Source organism: Lonchura striata, chromosome 12, assembly GCF_050655825.1.
Source record: "Lonchura striata isolate lonStrDom1 chromosome 12, ASM5065582v1, whole genome shotgun sequence".
NCBI lineage: Eukaryota > Metazoa > Chordata > Aves > Passeriformes > Estrildidae > Lonchura > Lonchura striata.
Window position 1 is genome coordinate 11,217,220 of NC_140714.1, and position 18,626 is coordinate 11,235,845.

General features: G+C 49.6%; 1 protein-coding gene across 1 annotated transcript in view; it reads left to right on the plus strand.

Annotated features, from left to right (window-relative positions):
• The window catches only part of PODXL2 (podocalyxin like 2), a 32,212-nt gene continuing 13,586 nt past the window's right edge, over window positions 1–18,626 (plus strand). Inside the window, exons 1-2 of the mRNA XM_021532090.3 lie at window positions 1–157; window positions 10,247–10,540. Of these exons, the coding sequence (XP_021387765.3) occupies window positions 109–157; window positions 10,247–10,540 (343 nt within the window). The 5' untranslated portion in view covers window positions 1–108. The remainder of the gene's footprint in view (window positions 158–10,246; window positions 10,541–18,626) is intronic.

An 18,626-nucleotide genomic window follows, 5' to 3' on the forward strand; every position in this document is an offset into this window, starting at 1 on the left:
CGGGGCCGGGCGGCGGGCGGGCGCGGCGGCGAGGGGCAGAGCCCGGCGGGCGGCGGGGCGGCCCCGCTCCCCGTGAAGAGGCGGTGCGGCAGGGCAGCGGCCGCCGCCATGCAGCCCTTGCACCGGGCCCCGGCGTTGCTGCTGCTTCTGGCCGCCGGTGAGTGAGGCTGGCGCGGCGGGAGTCGCTGCCATCCCTACGGGCTGGGCGGCGGGTGGGTGTCGGTCCCCGACCCCCGGCGGGAGGCGGGTCTGCTCACCCCACACCCCGGGGAACAGCGCTGCACCGTGGCTCCAATGCCCCGGGGCGCCGGGACCTCTGCAGCGGGACCTCCATCACCCCACTGCTCCCCGCAGGCACCACTGACCCCGCGTACCGGGACTTGCGCCGGCTCCCGGTCTGCCACCCCGGGGCTCTCCCTGTGTGCCTGGCACTGCCCCCCGCAGCCGGGCATCAGAGCCCTCTGGGGCAGCCGGTGTGTGTCCCGGGACCCCCGGGGGTTGGCAGGGCACGGTGGGCGGGATGCACGTGGGCTGCTCTCCCGGCTCTCCTGCCCCGAGATGGGGCTCCCGGCACGGCACCGCGGGGCACCGGCAGCGGGGCGTGGGTGGTCGCGGCCCGGCCCGGGCGGTCTCGGCTGCGGCAGCGCTGCCCCACACCGCCCGTTTGAGTGTCGGTGGCTTCGTCTGGCGTCGTGGTGATTTTGCGAACTACCGTGAAACTGATACAAAGAACGGGCCACCACAGATTGCTCCACGATTCCCCAAGAGCCTTCTCTTGAAATTTGGAGGGGAGGTAGGGTGAAGGGAAAGGCAGTTAAGTGCAGGAATAATTATACTCTGAATAGTTATGAAGGCTCTGCTTCTATTTTTAAATAGTCTGGGGAAATTTCCCAACAAATGGATCCCCCAAAGACCCATGAGGCTGAGATTGTCCTCTTCCTTCCTAATCCATCCCTTTGTACAGAAATCTGGTTAGTGTGGAAGAGGAGTTCTGAACGGGGACATTTGAAGTGTGGGGGAGTCTTTGTCTTGAGTCATTCTGACAGGGAGGGAAGGGCTGACTTACCAACCAGTCACTGTCTTCCAGCACGACCAAGCTGTGATACAGTGACATCCAGTCCCCTGGCACATCTCTCTTATTACCCCAATCTCCTGAAAATGTTCATGGGGGAATGTGTCATCTGTAGAGCTGCTCTGTCCATAGGCTGTGTCTGTCATCTGAGGCTCCTGAAAGAGAAGAAATAAAGCCTTTTAGGTTTGCAAACAATAGTGAGCTTAAAGAGCAGAATGGATCTGAAAACCTGTTGGGGTTTTGTGCCAATACTCTGTGGCACAGAAGCAATAAGTCTTTCCGGAGCTGAGGAGGGAGCCAATTCTGTGGTTTCCAGGCAGGTTGTCCTCACTAAGGGAATACCTTGGGCACAGCTGGCAAAGGTTCTTCAGCCATGTCTCAGCAGGAAACCCCTGTGCCCAAATTCAGCCAAACCTCTGTCTCCTCCAGAGGAAAATTGAACATGTAAGAGGGGAGAGCTGCCACAATCCCATCCTGCCAATCTGCCAGCAAGGGTTGACCCCATTCCCATAGGTGGAAAGCTAAGTTTGTTCTGTACAGGAAGGAGAGGGACCTCATGGTGGTTTTAAAATGTGGCAGCTCAAAGGACCACCACTGGTACTGCTGTGCTGAGGGGAGGATATGCTTCCTGTTCTGCTGAGGCTGATTGAAACTTTCTAGTAGTGTCGTCCAGCTGGTGGTGATATGGAGGATTTGGGTCCTTGCTTTCCCTGTGATCCTCTCTGCTGTCCAAGCAGGGAGAGGCATAGGGGTGGGAGGTGAGGAGTAGCTCCCAGGGACAGCTCAGTTCCTAATCTAGTGAAATTTGTAATCCTGGTGGGCAGTGGCAGTACTGTGGGGTTGGACTCAGTTGGTCAGGTGTCCCCAGACAACTGGGCTCCTACCTAGATGGGAGGTCAGAAGTGGAGCTGCAGACTGCTGGGAATTTGTACATCAAGCTCTGTTCTGGGTAGTAGCTTTGCTTGGTGGTTCAGGATCAGTTCCAGTCTGAAACAATTCAGTGCACTCCAGCCTCACTTCTCCAGTCACACAGGACAGGAACAGTTAATACCTGAGAGGGAGCTGGAGAGCTGTGTGCAGTTCCCTATGTGTTTCCCTGGGCTGGGAGTCTCCACAGACCTGCAGGATGTGCTGAAATGGGACATGTGCCTCCTCAGGGTCCCATCAGACTGCTGGGTAGCACAGTCTGTTGGCAGAGTTTTGAAACATCTCTCCAGGCTCTAGGGTATCTGAGCCCCTTTGGTTTTGGAAGTAGAAAAATTATGCTGGGGGAGGAGGGAACTGGTCTCCTTCCTCTTTTTGTCTCCCCAGGTGGTTATCTGCATGTGGGCTGTTTAAGGAGTTTTTTTTTTTCTTTCTGCCTGCTTAGAAGATGTCTTGTTAGCATTGTGTGAACAAGCCAGAGATGAGGGAGTATAGATCAGGATGAATGAAAATTCCCTGTAGTCAGTTTTTCCTTGGCTGCCTCATTGCCATAAGGAAATGTTCATTTAATTACAGGCATCAGGGGTAGAAATAACCACATTAAGCCCTCCAGGGGAAGCTGCTGGCGACGAGCTGCACAGAAGTTTTCCCACTCGCTGTGCCTGGGAAGAAGCTGTGGCACTGTGTGGGTACCTGGGTGAGCAGCAGCACCAACAGCCCCGCTGCAGGGCTGGGGCAGAGGGGCTGCAGGAAGGTGCACCACGGCTCGCAGCTGGTGCTGGGGTGAACTGGCTCCTCATTCTTGCTGCCTGTTTGCCGAAACCAGGGCACTATTGAAACACGTAATCCCAAAAGAATGGAGAGAGGCTATTTGTCAGCCACACGAGCACAGCCTGTGCCGAGGCCAAGAAAACACGTGTGTCGGTTTATTCAGAGGGCCAGGGATGCTGGCAAGGAAGGTGCACCCTGCTGGGGCTCAGATCAGTCCCTGTCTGTCTCTGTGCCTGGTGAAGCCCTGTTGTGGTTACCAGGCTTTGGTACATTCTTGGTTGGGGTCAATTTGTTAGTGCTGGAAAACCAGCTTTGCAGCCTTCTCTCTATAGGCCAGCTGCAGCCATGGCTCCTCTTGTCCTGCCTGGTGTTGTGAAGGTAGTCAGAAGCCACACATGTGCCCTGGGACCACCAAACCTCTGCATGAGCTTTTTTTTTTGCCTAGGATACATGAGGCTGTTTGGAGAGTGGAGCCTCTTGGGCATGCAGTGTGTGGCAGGGTGGTTGTCATTGCTCTGCTGCAGGGGCTGGAGTGGAGTGTTTTGTGCTCAGTGTTATGCTAGGGAATTTAAGGACGTTTTGGTGTGTAAAAGGCTTCAGTTACATTTTGATAGGTGACCATGTCTCAAGGGAAGTCTCTCAGGCACCTGAGGTTTTGCTTGCTCTGCCTAGGCTTTGCAAAAGAAGCAGGCACGTGCCTTTATTTGGTGTGCTGGGAATCGGAGTGAGCATTGTGTGGTACATAGTCCAGCCTGGGAAGAGTGAGAAGAGGAAGCACAGGCCTGGCAGGACAGATGAAATGCTTTGGGCCTGCAAGAGGGCACAGAAGTCTGTGAGCTATGATTTTTCTCTTAGATCAGTGGCTTTCATCCCATGGTCTGTTAACTCCTGCAGGCCTGTGGGCTGTTTGAAGAGACCTATGAAAGATAACTGAGGAAAGAAAATTCACTTCTGCTGTGTAGAGCTGTCTACCCGATGCTGTTTTCCCAGGGGCTGCATCTCCCCTGGCTCCGAGCTGGGAGCTGCCATTGTCAATAGCAGGAATCGTGGAGGAGAGCAGACGTTGCAGCAGCAGAGGAGGGAGGTGTGAAGGCTATGAGACAATCTAGGGAGGGAGTGAAGGCAAACAGTCTGGGAGACTGAGACCAAGTGAGACTGTGGCTCCCGGCATGAATGGTTGAGCAGAGGGGAGGACAGGCCGGCATGTGGAAGTGTCTGTGACCTGCTTGCGTGGAGCCTCTCGTGTGTGAATGGCTGGAGGTGTTTAGAGCAGTCTGGATGTCACAGATCCTAAGGACAGGAGACCTGACACATCTTGGCATTGGGATGAGGATATGAGGATGCCCAGCAGCCCTGGACACCAGGCCCCAGTGCTGCCCAGGGGCACATCTGCAATTATCTGCAAGAGCAGGTGCATCCCTGGCAGTGCCTTGCTGTTTCCCATGGGTGTACCTGGGCCTGCGTGCCCTGGATGTTCTCTGCTGAAATACCAAGGGAGCAGATGTTGGCAGTTCTTTGTGAGGTGGTGCCCACCCAGTTCATGCAGACACGCACTCCCTGCAGCTGGGTGGAGCTGGAGCTCTCATTATGTTTGCTGTAAGGAGCTGTAAAAGCCTAAAGATGCTGGCACAACATCCCTCTAAAGAGCTGTCCCGTTGCAAGGGCCTCTTCCGTTGTGCCTTGTTGCTCTTCTTGGTGTAGGTAGGTTAGTATGTGCTCCCTGCAGACCAAGTGCTTTTCCTATTGCTTTCTAAAACATGCTGGAGACACAGGAAGGTGGATGGTTTTAGAGGGACACTCAGTAAGGGACCTGGTTGCTGGCAGTACCAGAGGAGGATGGCAGTCTGATCTTGTTTTCTGAAGCCCTAATTGGAAGTGATCTCTGAGATTAGGGCCATGGCTGGATGTGTAAGTAGTTCAGTGCAGTGCAGGAGAACAGAAATAAGGCTGTGTGGAAGCTGCAGTGGGAGAGTTCTCTTAGGTGGTGTGTCCCAGAACAGCTATGGTCTGTAACTATGAATGAGCACCAGAAGAACTTGGTTTGATACACAATTATCCCATATGCTCCCCTGTGCAAGCTGTAGAGGGTTTGGAGTGCAGAGGCTCCAGCTGACTGTATGGGAGTCAGCTTAGACATCCCTCAGTCAACTTTTCCACCTCTTCCTCCACTGGCCATGGTTGGGATCCCTTTTTGTTATTTAAATTACCCTGCATTTTGTTATGTTCTGGAAGTGGTTTGTGCCTTGACTGTTCTGCCCTAGGGCCTCTCTCCTCTCTGCCCTTGGGCCTTGCTCCCCTGGCCTTTCCAGGCACAGTGGTCTGGGGGAGGGAATATCCCTGGCAGATGCTTCCCTCATCTGGTCATTGTGTTTCTGTCCTAACTGATTATCAGTAAATGACCCATTCCTGACCCAGCTCTCCTAGGAAATAACATTGTTGGGTAGCTCCTGGGTGTGGGGTGGGCTTGAAAGGAAGGTCAACGGTAGCAGGGCCAGATGGACATTCTTGTGGCTGCTTCGTTGGCAATACCACCATGCTCTGACCTCCCTCCCTGGTACCCATTGTGCAAGTGATGTGCAGGCTCTGCTAGTTGGTGGTGACAGACAGGTAGGTCAGAGTGTGCCCCAGGCAAATGTTCTTCTCTTCAGCAGGCTGATCCTGCCTCCTTGGCACTATGGCGTAGCCACAACACTCAGGAAGGAGAGGTAAAACCACCCTTCTGTTGGGTAAACTGAAGAGCACTCCAGCCCCTCTACAGATCAGGCTGATGTGGTGACATCTTAAGGGATGATTGTCTGTTTCCTTGGAGGGAAATTGAGGTTTGCTTGTTACTAATTAAAAAGCAAAAAATCTGTAAAGGCTTTTTGACACAGTCACAGCTTCAACAGCTAGATTCCATTTCATCTCCCCAATTCCCTCTTCTCATTTCAGCTGGACACAAAAATGACTTATTTCCTCTTTAATTTCTAGTCCTGTTCAGTAGGCCAGTTGGGAGCTTTTAAATAGCTACCCTGTCCCATTGAGAGGTGACTTGCTTTGTGGCAAAGGGATGAAGTGATTTTTGGTCAGCCAATATAGAAAACACTTTGGGGTTCTTTTAGAATTATTTAGAATAGTGAAACTGCTTTTGTTCACAGCACTTTGTGAGAAAGATGGCAGATAGTCTTTCTTCAGATTTTTTTTTTTCTGTTGTTGAGCAAAACTCCCTCATCTCCTTGTCTGGGGCTGTTGTGTTGAATCCTCTGCTGAGCTGAGCAGAGCAAGCTTCCCCGCTTTGACTTAGAACTGTTTTCTGAGGGGTCAGTGGGGTCAGCACTAACAAACTCTTTTCATCTGTATCCTCCTGGCTGGCATTTTTTCAGTGGCCTCAGAAAGGTAGCACTGCAGCATTACTCCCTGCTTCTGGAATCGCCCCATTCTGCTCTTCACAGAGGTGAAACATCTTTTGCACTGCCTGCACATGTCACCTCCGAGGGTGCTGGCAGCAGGACAGCGCGCAGCCAGCGCAGGAGCTCCCATCCCGGTTTTGGTGCTCTCTGCCTTTGTTCCCTCTCAATCTACCTCTCCCACTTTCTCTGCTTTCTGGCCCCTCCTCTGTCTGCTCTGGGAGGGTTTTTCCTCCCGTGCTCTAAGCTCTGCTGTTTCCCCGAAGGCTGGCTGCCCTTTTTAGCATGCAGAGCCTCGTCTCCTCCAGGTTACACAGAGGTGCCGCAAAAATAGAAATGAGAGACAAACGCCCCATTGAAGCAGCTGGTGAGCCCTGGCTTCGTTCCCTGCTCCCTCCCATCTACAGTTGCAGGTCTTTATTCATTTGTTTCTTTATTCCTATCACTTGATACGCATTTTAGAATACAAAATCGGGAGGCTGATGGCTGGTAGAAGTTGTCTAATCCCTGTTACCCATCCTAGGAGGAAAATGGCCTGCAACTGAGGTCTTGGGCATTAAATTTCCTTTCTCAGCTGTGCTCCCCTGCCTCCCAGCTCAGCTCATGCTTTGATTCTTTCTTTGCCTTGGAGTTGACAGCTGTGTGGAGCTCCTTTCTGAGAGGCTTGAAAGAGAGGGGGAAGATGGCAAATCTTCAGGCTGCTTTTTGGCACCCCAAGCCTTTGGGTTTTTGCTGCTGGTGCAGAAGGCATGAATGAAGTGGTGTCAGGATGATGTCTGGAGAGGTACTGATTTGTACCCTGGCGTGGTGGTTCTTTAAGCCCTGGGGCATTCAGGCTGGTGCTGGCACAGAGGGTTCCCCCAGTCTCTGCATCCTGTGCCCATAGATCAGACCCCAGAGTGTTACTCACATCCACCCCAGGAACAAGACACCTGTCTTTCTCAGGCTGTGCATGACTCATTCTTAGGGATGAGGTGGTGTAGTTTTATCCCAGGCTGAGGAAAGCACAACATCCCAGTAAACCAGATAATGCAGCTTAGGAGGTTTTAACTGGGTAAACACTTCAGAGTTAAAGGAAGGTAAACAAATTCCCAGCATCTGAGCTTCCCACATGGATGGAAATAGCTCTCTGGACTGCCAGGTTCACCTGCCATGAGATGTGTGTTGTGGAAGGGGTGGGGTGGACTCTGGCTGAGCTCTGTAGGCAGCCCTAACAGAGTATAGCTGATGGGAAAGAGGTTTGAAGCAGTGTAGATGCTGGCACAGAGGTACATTTTGAGACTTTATCTTGCTGCTGGGGATACCCAGGATGTGCTTTGTAGTGTGGCTGTGAAGCTGAGGTGCCACATCAGCCATGTCTCTGCCAATAGGAGTCAGGAGAAACTGAGGCACTGTGGTGGCTAAAGAGCTTGCTCAGGATCCAGGCAGTCAGTTGCAGTCACATATAAACCAAATATTCCATGTGGCCTTGGACCTGCCATGGTCTCTTCCTATCCTTCTGCTCTTCTTTGATGGATAACTTTGAGAATAATGTTTCTTTTCTCCTCCTCGCCGCTCTCTGTCATGTTTGCTTAAGCTGTAAGCTCCTCAAGAGCAGTGCTCTCCCTGGTGCTCCATCAGTGATGCAGGTGTTGCCTGTCAGCTGGGGAAGCTCACATTGGAGCCTGCTGAGCACCCCTGAACCAGCACAGGGCTGTCCTGGCCAGATCTTCCTGGGTCTGTGCTCATGCACAAGGTGTGTGCAGGCTCTTGGTTCCAGCTGTGGACTTCACTGTTCCTGCCTGGCTCAGGAGCTGGCACATCCCTAGAGATGCCCTGAGGTGTTTTGGTTGGCTCTGTGATGCTGCAGTAGCTTCCCTCCCCTTTGATACTCTGCCTCTTTTGTCATTCCCTTTTTGTTGCTGCTCAGGCCTCAGCTGATCTTGCCTTGGATCAATAGGGCAAAATAAACAAGACTGAGAAGTGCTGAAGCCTGGCCCAAGTGTGTATGTGAAAGGGTAACCAATACTGGATTTTGATGAGTTCAGAGAACAGTAGAGGAAGGTGAAGAGGGTCAGAGCAGGCACAAGACTTATGAAATGCATTTCTGGCTTCTAGTATTCCCAGGACAGGTTTGGTAATCAGTCTCTCAGGTGAACAGTAAATCCCAAACTTTCTGTGCCAACTTGTTTTCAATGATCGCACCTGGGCCAACCCATCTGCCATTGCCCCATAGCTCATCTTAGCACTTGCCCTGATTTGGATTTGTGCTTCTGGGATGTGGAGCTGTAGGGTACAGTGGTGGGTAGCAACATCATGCCTTGTTTGTGCCCTTGCCTGAAGGCAGTTCAGCTCTGCTTAAATAATTTCAGGCCTTGTGTATCCAGATCTGTGTGCAGCACCCAGGTGATGTCTCAGCAGTACTTTGTAAAATCTCTATTTCTAATACTTCACTACTCTGCAAGGATTTTCACATCTGCATTCCAGTGGTATCTCAGAGCTGTTCCTAATACATGAGTTTCTCCTCTTAAGACATTTCTGATGGATGTTTTCCCAGCTTGTATCAGAAATGTTTTGTGCTAGCTCTCAAGGGGCTTATCACTTTATGCTATTTCTTTTCATAATATTTCTGTTATTCCCATTCTCAAGATCACCTAGCTGTACCTATGGTTTTTCTGTGCAGGGAGGATGTCTCCTTGTTTTGTGTCCTTGGCTAATTTCATTATCACCTTCCTACTTTTTGTTCCAAGGTCACTTAGGAAAATGTGAGGGAGCAGCAGATCCAAAGACAAACCATGAGGAATTTCACTAGTAGCCTCCCTCCAGCACAAGCCTCTGTGAGTTTTTTTTTTGCATAGCCAATGCCTTACAGTTTTCCTGCTAATAGGTGTCTTTTCTTGTGTCTCTTGTAATTCCTCATGAGGCACTGTATCAGATGTTTGACTGAAGTCCAGATGGATTACAGCTGCTTCATTTCTGTTGTCTAGAAAATCAGTTATCAAAGAAAAATACCAAATTAGTCTTCATTTCAGCTTATTCAATTAGTTCAGTTCAGTGACTACTTCATTAACAATTGAGGAACTGAGTCTGAGCTGAGAAAGCAAGAAAACTTGTCCTTTTTCCTTCTAATCTATGAATAAAAATCAGCTGTGAGAGGACGAAATCTTGTAGCTTTGATGTTCTGAATGATAGAGGGCTGCAAAGCAAATGGTTCAGTTCACCCAGATTAGTTACTTCACTTGCTTAACAAAAACTGTTTTAAATATAAAACAGCTTTTGGTAATTTTATTTTTTCCTTATGCCTCCATATTTATAATGGTATTTAGTAGCTGAATAAAGCTAACTCCCAGGTGCCGTTTTCTTGCATTTTGATTGGAGTTCAATATGCATGTGAATGTACCTTGACACAAATCACAATTAAAGTCTCATGCAGGAATCAAGAAGTGTCAGTCAATCCTTCTGATAGTTCAAATGGAAATAATACGAGTGTAATGTTGATAGAAAAGTGCAAAATGCACCTTGCTTTCCTGCTTAGTGCTAGGTGGATGTTTGCTGCTGTCACAATATAATTGTTACCTGTAACGGTCAGCCCTTCCTTATGAAAACCAACACTGTGAGTGCATTGATGTTCAAACCAAAAAATAGATTTTCACCCTACAGATTTAAAACATGATTGTAAATAATATTGGTTTGAATCAGCTTCCCTGCATATAATATAGCTGTAGATCAGGACAGTCTGATAGAAGCTGTCATTGTTTTCACAAGGACAGAGTTTCACAGCTGAAGTACATGACATTCCACCTCCTCTCCAGGATGGCTGATTAACAAGGCATCTCATCCTTTAACAGAGGCAAAAACACCTCAGAGAGGGTGAATCATCACCCCAGAAAGAGGTGCTCCAGGTTGGATGATTGCTTGGCACTGACTCCCCCTGGATGTGAATGCTACTCTGCATGCTTATGGTTGTTTCCTAAAATACCGTAATTTTCCTCATCAGCTGAGAGCACAGCCCATCTTCAGGGCAGGTTGGCTTGGCAGGAATAGGCTTCAAGGGGAAGACAAGCCCAGTGAGTGTCATTCCTCTCTCTGATGTGTGTTTTCTGTCATTTTACAGGGTCCTTGTGCCTCTGCCTTGCCTCCTCAGAGGACCCAACTGCCGATGGCCTCACATCAACTTCCCTGCTGGAATTTGCTATGATGTCCCACCTGGAGGCTGTGAATTCCCACGAGCAAACCAGATCGGAGGCTGCAGAGCCAGATCTTGCCCCTGTCTCTCTGCATGCTGCTCCAGGGTCAGGCTTTGCCAGTGAGGAGAATGAGGAGTCCAAGATCTTGCAGCCCCCACAGTACTTCTGGGAAGATGGGGGAGAGCTCAATGACTCCAGCCTGGACTTGGGACCAGCAACAGGTAAGTTATTTTTGCCCCATTCTTCCTCCCACTCTGCAAGGACTCTGGGGAAGTGGAGAGATGCAGGGATCTATCTTCCTGCTTTGACACAATTCTTGCTAAGAGGGCCTGAGATTAAATGTCAGCTCTATTTTCTCACCTCAGTGCCTGATGTGTCCCCAATGAACCCTGAGCAAGCAGAGGCTTTAGAAACCAAGTTAAAGCTGAGCTTTTATTCCTGAGCTACTATGAGCTGGGAAAAGCATTGCCTCCATCTAGTTTCCCATTGCCTCATGCCCTCCCTTCACTTTCTCCCCTTTATGCTCTCTTCTATCTTGTTTTTTTTCTGTTGCTATCTATTAAGCACAACTTTAAGGTCTCAAGAGTCTGACTGAGATCAAGACCATCCTAGTGTTTGAGTCAGAACGAGTTCCCCGAGTCAAATTCTGGATTCCTCACTCTGTGAATACAGTGCGGATTTGGTCCAAGAGAAAATAGCAGGTTTTGTCCCTTGGGCAGCTGTCCTGTTGTCTACCCTGTCCTCCTACTTCCTGAGAGGTCATGACCAAAATGAGTTCCATTGGCATTTGAGTTCGCTTTCCTTTCTGGAGTGTTTCTCTGAGACCACTGAGTTCCCTCAGTAGTCTCTCCCCAAGCCCGTCATTGGCTTTGAGATGCTCTCAGAGAGAGGGATGAGAGGAAGAGGGAGGTGCATTGCAGGGTTTCCAGTAGCTTAGGAGATTATTTCACATGCTCCTGCTCTTAAGTGTCATGTGGGGTGTGTATTAAGTGTTACCCAAGGGCCAGGCTTCAGCCTTATCCCTCCTCCCTTATGCAGTATCGCTCTCAGCAGATCTGACTGAGGTCTGCAATTAGAAAGCACAAGTCTTGTTTTATCTCCTCTCCTATTTCTGTGACCTTAAAAAACACCTGTGCTCACACAGGGCTGAGAGCTGCCACAGAGCTGTGGCTTGGGTTGCCCACTGGGGCACAGTGCACACTATGTGGGTCAAGGACCATCCCAGCTTAGGTCTCCATAGTCCTTTGCTCACTGACAGTGCTGCTGAACCTGTCTGGCTGTGCTCTGGCTGCCCTGGGGCATTTGGAGGCTTGGCTGCGGGGCAGCTGTGCCGTGCAGCGGTGCTGGGGGGGGAAGGCGCCGTTGCCGTTGGGAAGGCGCCGTTGCCGTTGGGAAGGCGCCGTTGCCGTTGGGAAGGCGCCGTTGCCGTTGGGAAGGTGCCGTTGCCGTTGGGATGGCGCCGTTGCCGTTGGGATGGAGCCGTTGTTGTTGGGATGGCGCCGCGGTTGGGATGGAGCCGTTGTTGTTGGGATGGCGCCGCGGTTGGGATGGAGCCGTTGTTGTTGGGATGGCGCCACGGTTGGGATGGAGCCGTTGTTGGGATGGCGCCGCGGTTGGGATGGCGCCGCGGTTGGGATGGAGCCGCGGTTGGGATGGAGCCGTTGTTGTTGGGATGGAGCCGTTGTTGTTGGGATGGAGCCGTTGTTGTTGGGATGGAGCCGTTGTTGTTGGGATGGAGCCGCGGTTGGGATGGAGCCGTTGTTGGGATAGCGCCGTTCCTGCCGCGCATCCCTGGGACACGCTCTGGCTCAGCTGCTCTCACGTGCTGGCAGCGCTCAGCGACGCTTTTCTTGGTGTGCCAGCAGGCACCTGCATGTCCTCACAGATCGGGACGTGACTTGGAGAACAGCATGTGCTTGTGCATTGAGAGCGAGATGACTGGGTACTGAACCCAGCCTTGCCTCTTGCACGTGCCTCGCCCCATTTGCATGCAGAACACGCTGCTCTCTCCTTCCGTTCTCGCCTGCAGTTCTTTCCTCCAGGAGCAGATGTGCTCTTTCAGCTGTCCTTTATGCATACCCTGCCCTATCCGCTGCCCAGCTAACCACTGCTCTGCTTCCAAGTGCTGTTTCTTCCCCTGACAGTTGCTGTGTCCAGAGCTCATGTCTCAATGGCATTTCAGAACCTTGGTTAATAGAACAGTTTGAATTATTCAAGAGCTGGGAGCACATTTCTACTTAAAATTTAATTAGAAACCTCCGTGTGTCATTTTACAATAAAGGATATTGTAATAGCATCCCTAAATTGGGCAGTCTCGTCCTGTCATGCAAAGCCTCTGTATGAGATGCACCCAACCGATGGAACTTACATGCTGCATGTGTGACAGATGCCATGTGATACGCTGTGGATCTGTGTGATGACATCTGTTAGGTTATTTTCAATGTATAAACCCATTAAACAGTTTTAAACAGCTGCTGTTTAAGGAAAAAAAGTTTATAGTGTAAGTTTTCCTTATGTGAGATTTCATTCAGTGAAGTGTAGTCCAGCATTGTTGGTAGCTCTGTCCCCGGCACACGCTGGAAACACTGCCTCAATCAAGGCACAGAACAGGATTGTTGTACTCCTAAAGAGAGAAAACTACCTGCTATGAAAGGAGGTCTGTGCTGGCTTCTTTTTGTCTTTGTACAAAGATATTGGGCCTGTACTGGTGGGGGTCTTGCAGATAGGCCATATATCCTGCTTTTCAAAAGCTGTATTAGTTATTTCCATCTCCCCTTTTTTTTATGTCCATCTGAACTCTGTGTGGGGAAACTACCCTGCCTTTGTGTGACTTCAAGGCTGAAAAAGCTAAAAAGCGATAACAATCTGCAGCTGCTGCCTCTCTTTTTTTTTTTTTTTTTTTTTGGTAAGTGCACAAAAAACATCCTTTAAATATATTTTTAGAAAACATTTCTAGGGCCACCTGTTAGGCCATTAGAAAGTGTGAACAAACTCCCAGTGGCAGAGCACAGCTCAGCCTGGGGCTCTGGTTCTCCTAAATAATGTGCTTTTGCTGATTTACGCTACAGAAGAGTGATTCTATATTGACATCAGTGAGCACCAGCCTTTGGAAGGGCCCTGACATTTTTCTCAGTCTGTCTGAGAGTGCACTGAATGTCACCCCATGCACAGCTGCTCTCCAGTGGAGCCACATGTGGAGGAGATGGATTAGGTCTGGTGGGAATTTGGATGCTTTATGCTTGTGGAAAGAAGCAGTGTGATTTGTACTGCAGCTAAAAGGCAAGTCAATGGAGCTGTGAACCTGTTACTTCTGCATCCCTTCAGGCTTCCAGGGAACCCAGAAGCTTCTGGTTGTAGTTTGGGTTTGGCTGCTTTGCTTCACCTTTGGTAGCAGATTGGCCTGAGCCATAGATAAGCTCAGTATACCTGCATAATCTTGTATCTGGCCTTTATTTTCCTCCTTTCCTTTCTTCCCATTTCTCCATCTTGTTTTGCCTGGAGGCTTCCAGTCCCCTGTGTTTCCTGCTCTTACACAGATGTCCTTGGCAACAGGTAAAACATCTCATCCAGCTTTAGGGCTAGAAGATGGGAGTCAATAGGGTTGTAGGTCTCTTTGAATCCCTTGTTTCTGGTGAAGGAGTTACATGGTGGTATATCTACCCTGGAGCTCTCCCTGTTTGCAGCTCTCAGTGTTCTCCTTTGGCTCGGTCAGGATGCACTGCCCCACTTGTTCCTCTCTTCCAGTGAAGGTTTGAGTGTGAGCCAGCCTAATCATTAATTGCTGGGAAGTGTGGACTCCTGCAAATGGGCACAAGACTTGTGAATGTCTAGTGCATGAGGGCACTTAGTCCCTCTCCTCCCCTGCCCAACAGCTGAGTGCTCAAGGACTGGAGTGCATCATCCCATTTTCCAGTGTTACAGTGGGCTGGCATGAAGCTCACTTCATTACAGCCAGGGACTGCTCTTTTAGCTCCAAGGTGGTTGAAGACCAAGGGATGACTGTACTGGGAGCTATTCAATCTAGTCTTATAGATTGGTGATTTCGTAGGACAGCATGTGGTGCTTTGTGGGATGGGGAAGGAAATTGTAATCTTTTAATTATTCATAGTAATTAGCAGAATGGATTCCCAGGGGAGTTAGGGGAGGAATAGTGGGACATACATGTCAGAAATACTATATTCAATAAAAAGTAAGTTTTCTGACCAGCTAATGGAATAAAATACCTTCCATCTTCTCTGATAGTAAGATTCACTTCTTTCCATGACAAATTACTTGCCTCTGGCAAGAGAGATCCTGATATCTCTCAGCTTTACTGAAATCTACTGCCTCTTCATCCAGCCTGACAGCAGATCTGCAGTTCTTAATACCATCTTCAAGCCAATCATTAATGAAATGAAGCACCTGGTAAAGACAGTCTCCATAAGCAGCTTAGTGCTGAGCAGCCGCCTGCCCTAGCTCAGCTGCTGGGATGCCTCTTGTTTGTGCCCTGGTTTAGTGTACAGGGACAGGGGTGACCTATCTTGGGACAGGCCAGCTCTGTGAAGACATTGCTGCCAAAGGCTGACCTGTTACAGAGGGTTTCTGTGGGCAGGGTGTTCCCTGACTGACTGAGGATGGCTTATTGTGCTTTCATTGTAGTCTATGTGATGAGCTGGAATAAGGTATGAGGCTATTTGGGAACACCTGTAGTCTTTGGTGCCCAGTCTGTACCTCAAGCAAATTCAACCACAATGAGGCCTAATCCCTTTGCTACTTTGGGTCTCTCTTTTGACTGAGATCTTTTTTGTGTGTGTGGACTTGTCTTGGAGTTGCAGATAATAACCTCTCCTAGCTCTTCTGGAAGATTAGTATATTAGCCCCAGCTGGCTTAATTCCAGCACCATTAATTGTATTTTGCCTCTTTGAAATCCCCCTGTGGTTTCAATCAGCTGTAGTATGACTTTTTTGCAGTAAGCCTTACTGTTCTGTACTGCAAAAAAGAGAGGAGATACAGTTTCAGACCTGGCTGCATTTTCAGTAGAGTGCACCGTGTGATTCCCAAAGTTGGCAGATGTTTCAGTGTGAATGATGCTATGTGTTGTGATTGGAACCCAGGAATGGTCTTGTCATTATTACAGTATCTTCTAGTTATCAGTAATTCAATCACTGGCTAACATGATCTTCCAGTTTAATCCAATAAACACCTTATGGTCAGGTTATGTGTACTAAAAACAATGAGGATCACCCTCTTCCTGAGTTGTCATAGTTGCTTTAAACAGTTAATAGCAAATGCAAATAGGGAAACTTGTAGGGCAGTAACTGAGACCAGCTCTTCTGAATGATGGAGAAGCAGAAATTTAATGACTTAAATGTCTGACTGGAGAATTGTGCTTTGGCACAATGCCATGTCTTGGTCCATCTGGTGTCAGGGAAGTTCTGGTATTGATTTTGGAGAAAGCAGGACATTGCCTGAATGGTGGTTTCTGCAGAGGCTGGAAGCTCATTTCACCTCTCCCAGGGAAAATCATCTCCTTGGGCAAAGAAAATGGATCTGTGTGACCCAGACTTGGGTCTGCTTGGAGATGCAAAGGGCAAGACTTGGAAAGGCTATGAAAGATGGTTTATTTAAAAAATACTGCCTGAGGGTTTTTGTAAGAGAGCTTGGAAGGGAGAAGCTGGGTGATTGTGGGAGGCAGCTGGATGCTGCAATATGCATAATACACCACTGATGGAAGCCATTAAGGGGTGAAGCTAAGGATGTGGTGGTAAAGAGGTGAGACAGAGGTGTGTAATTTCATATTGGTGAACCAGAGTCCCAAGGGGATGGTGTGGCTGAGAAGCTCTGGGAGGGTACATGACATAGAGCTATGTCTGCCTGCTACACTCCTCTGGCCCATCTCTGCTGGACTGCTTGCCACAGGTGCTGGGACAGTTTCATCATTCCTGTGGTTGGTTCTCCTGAGCTGTTCCCCCCGTGATCAGGCTGGCTCCATTGTGGCTTGTTTGTGGTGGGAAAGGGTAACGTGCCATGTCTGTGTGTGGCCACGAGCTCCTCTGGTGCTCCAGCCTACTCCTGATCTTGGTGGGAGACAGCAGATCCTGTCAGGGAAGGAACTGATGGTGTGTGCAGTTACTACCTTCTCTCTTCTCAGGCGTCCTTGGGCTAAAAATGGGAGATGCCCTTTGAGTTCCCTAAGGGTTGGAAGGAATAGGAATCAATGGAAATGCTGAGAAGACTCTTCAAATGGTCAAGCTCTTAGCTCTGCATTGCACAGATGAGTGACAGGCCAGCTTGTCTGGATGGAGGCTTGGGAAGAATATGCTGGGACCAGCTTAGGGGCTGAGATCATACCAGGGAGATGGACAGGATGCAAAACTTCCTTCACATCAAAGAACAGGGGTGTAAACGAAAAGAAATACAAGTACCTTAAAGTGCCTTAAATCTGATATTGAGAAGTTGGCAGATGCCCTTGTTAGTGAGACAGGAGGAGCTGATTCCAGACAGGAGCTGTCTAGCTGACGAGTCTGCAAGGAAGGATTGACTCATCGTAGTTGGCATCTGGATGTGGCACTTGGGGATATGGTTTAGGGATGCTAATAGTGCTGCTGGGTTGATGGTTGGACAAGATCTTGAAGGTCTCTTCCAACCTTGATGATTCTGTGATCCTTCCTGAACCTGGAAAGGGATTGAACCCCTTTGGTAACTGGGTTATATGGAGAGATCCTTGTTTAAGGAACAAAATCCAGCACCCCTATGCCTCAAGTTTCACTGTTCCCTCTGAGTAATAGCCATCTCAGGATTTGAGAGGAGTTGAGTTTCTAATCAGTAGGGTCTTATGAACCAGATAGAAGGATGTTCCCAGCTTAACATGCCGGGTAATGGGGAAACTGATGACAAGTGAGAATGTTAACCCAGTTAGTAGCAAGTGTGAGGATTCCCATGTCTGCTTTACCCTGTTGATTTGTTGGTCTAGAGAAGAGCTCAGGTTTCAATCTTTGGCTGCCTTGTAAGATAGAAGTCTGCTGGGAGAGAGTGGGATGGGTCCTAAACTGGAAGAGATGGCAGAGGCAGCAGTTCCTCTGAGATCTTTAGATCATGTTGGTGGAAAGGCAGCACAGCTGCACCATGTGGGGTTTTCCCCCACGGGAGCCAACTAATCTGTGACAGAGCACTCTAAGGAAAGGTTGAGTGTGTGACTTCAAAGGAGAGCTGACAGGCTGGGAGCATTTCTGGTCCTGTGGGACGAACCTCACGCTGCTTTTTTGTGGTTTGTTTTCTTGCTTTGCCTATCTGCCTGCCAGTTTATGCTCTGCTCCAGGTGGAAAGAGGAGCACAGAAGAGAGGAAGGTGTAAAGGACTTGAGAATATCTTAATATGTCTTTAGGCAAAGGAAATGGCAGATTGGAGCACTGATCCTTGAAAATAACATCTTATCTGACAGGACCTTGTTTTAAAGGGCAAACCCCTCACTTTTCACCGCAAGTATGTCAGGGCAGAGGGGCTTCTTGGTGCAAACCCTGAGTTATCCCTGCAGCAGGAGGAGCAGCAGAGCCCTGGGAGATGCACTAAGCTTTCCTATCTGTCTGAAGAAAGTCCCACTGAAACTTCCTCAATCCCATGGCCTGTGGCTGTCCCTGCCATCCATCCAGCAAAGCAGTGACCATGTCTGCAGACAGGGATGTTACTTGTTGGTATAGGCCTTTGGGAAAACCAGTGCCAGGCAGTGGAGAAGAGATGGGTTTTCTTTGGTCTGTGCTGCTACTGATTGCTCTTACTAGCCTCCTTGGCCTATGAGGAAGCATCACCAGCTGGTTGTTGGGAAGCGAAAGGCTTTTAATCCTCAGGGTCTTTGGGTGGGGTGTCAGCTGGGGGGTGCACTCTAGTGAGACACAGCAGCAAAGCAATATGGTTTCTGCCTGCCCTGGGCAGTGAATCCCAGTGGCCTCTCTGCAGACAGAACTGGAGCCAGTCTCTACACCATGGCTCTGAAGGTTAGCAGCTGGGCAACTCTTATCTTTGGGCAACATTTGGGAGGAGCTGCTGGCACCTTAAAGGGAATGAGCTGTGGGTTAGAAAAGCCACTCTCCAGCTGAACAGGAGGATCTTTACACCTCCTGCTTGGAGTGGATGGAACAGAGTTTTCTGCTCAGGAGGGTTGGGCAGGAGTAGCATGGGCAGTCCTGATTGCCAGGGAATACCCAGGGCAGTGGGTGTGTGTGCTGACATGGCCTCTCTGCCCGGGAGCTTGCACCCACTCTGGCAGCAGTGAGCAGGGATTGGAGTCAGGGAGACATGGAGGTTTTTTGTGCAGATCTCTGTAAGGCATC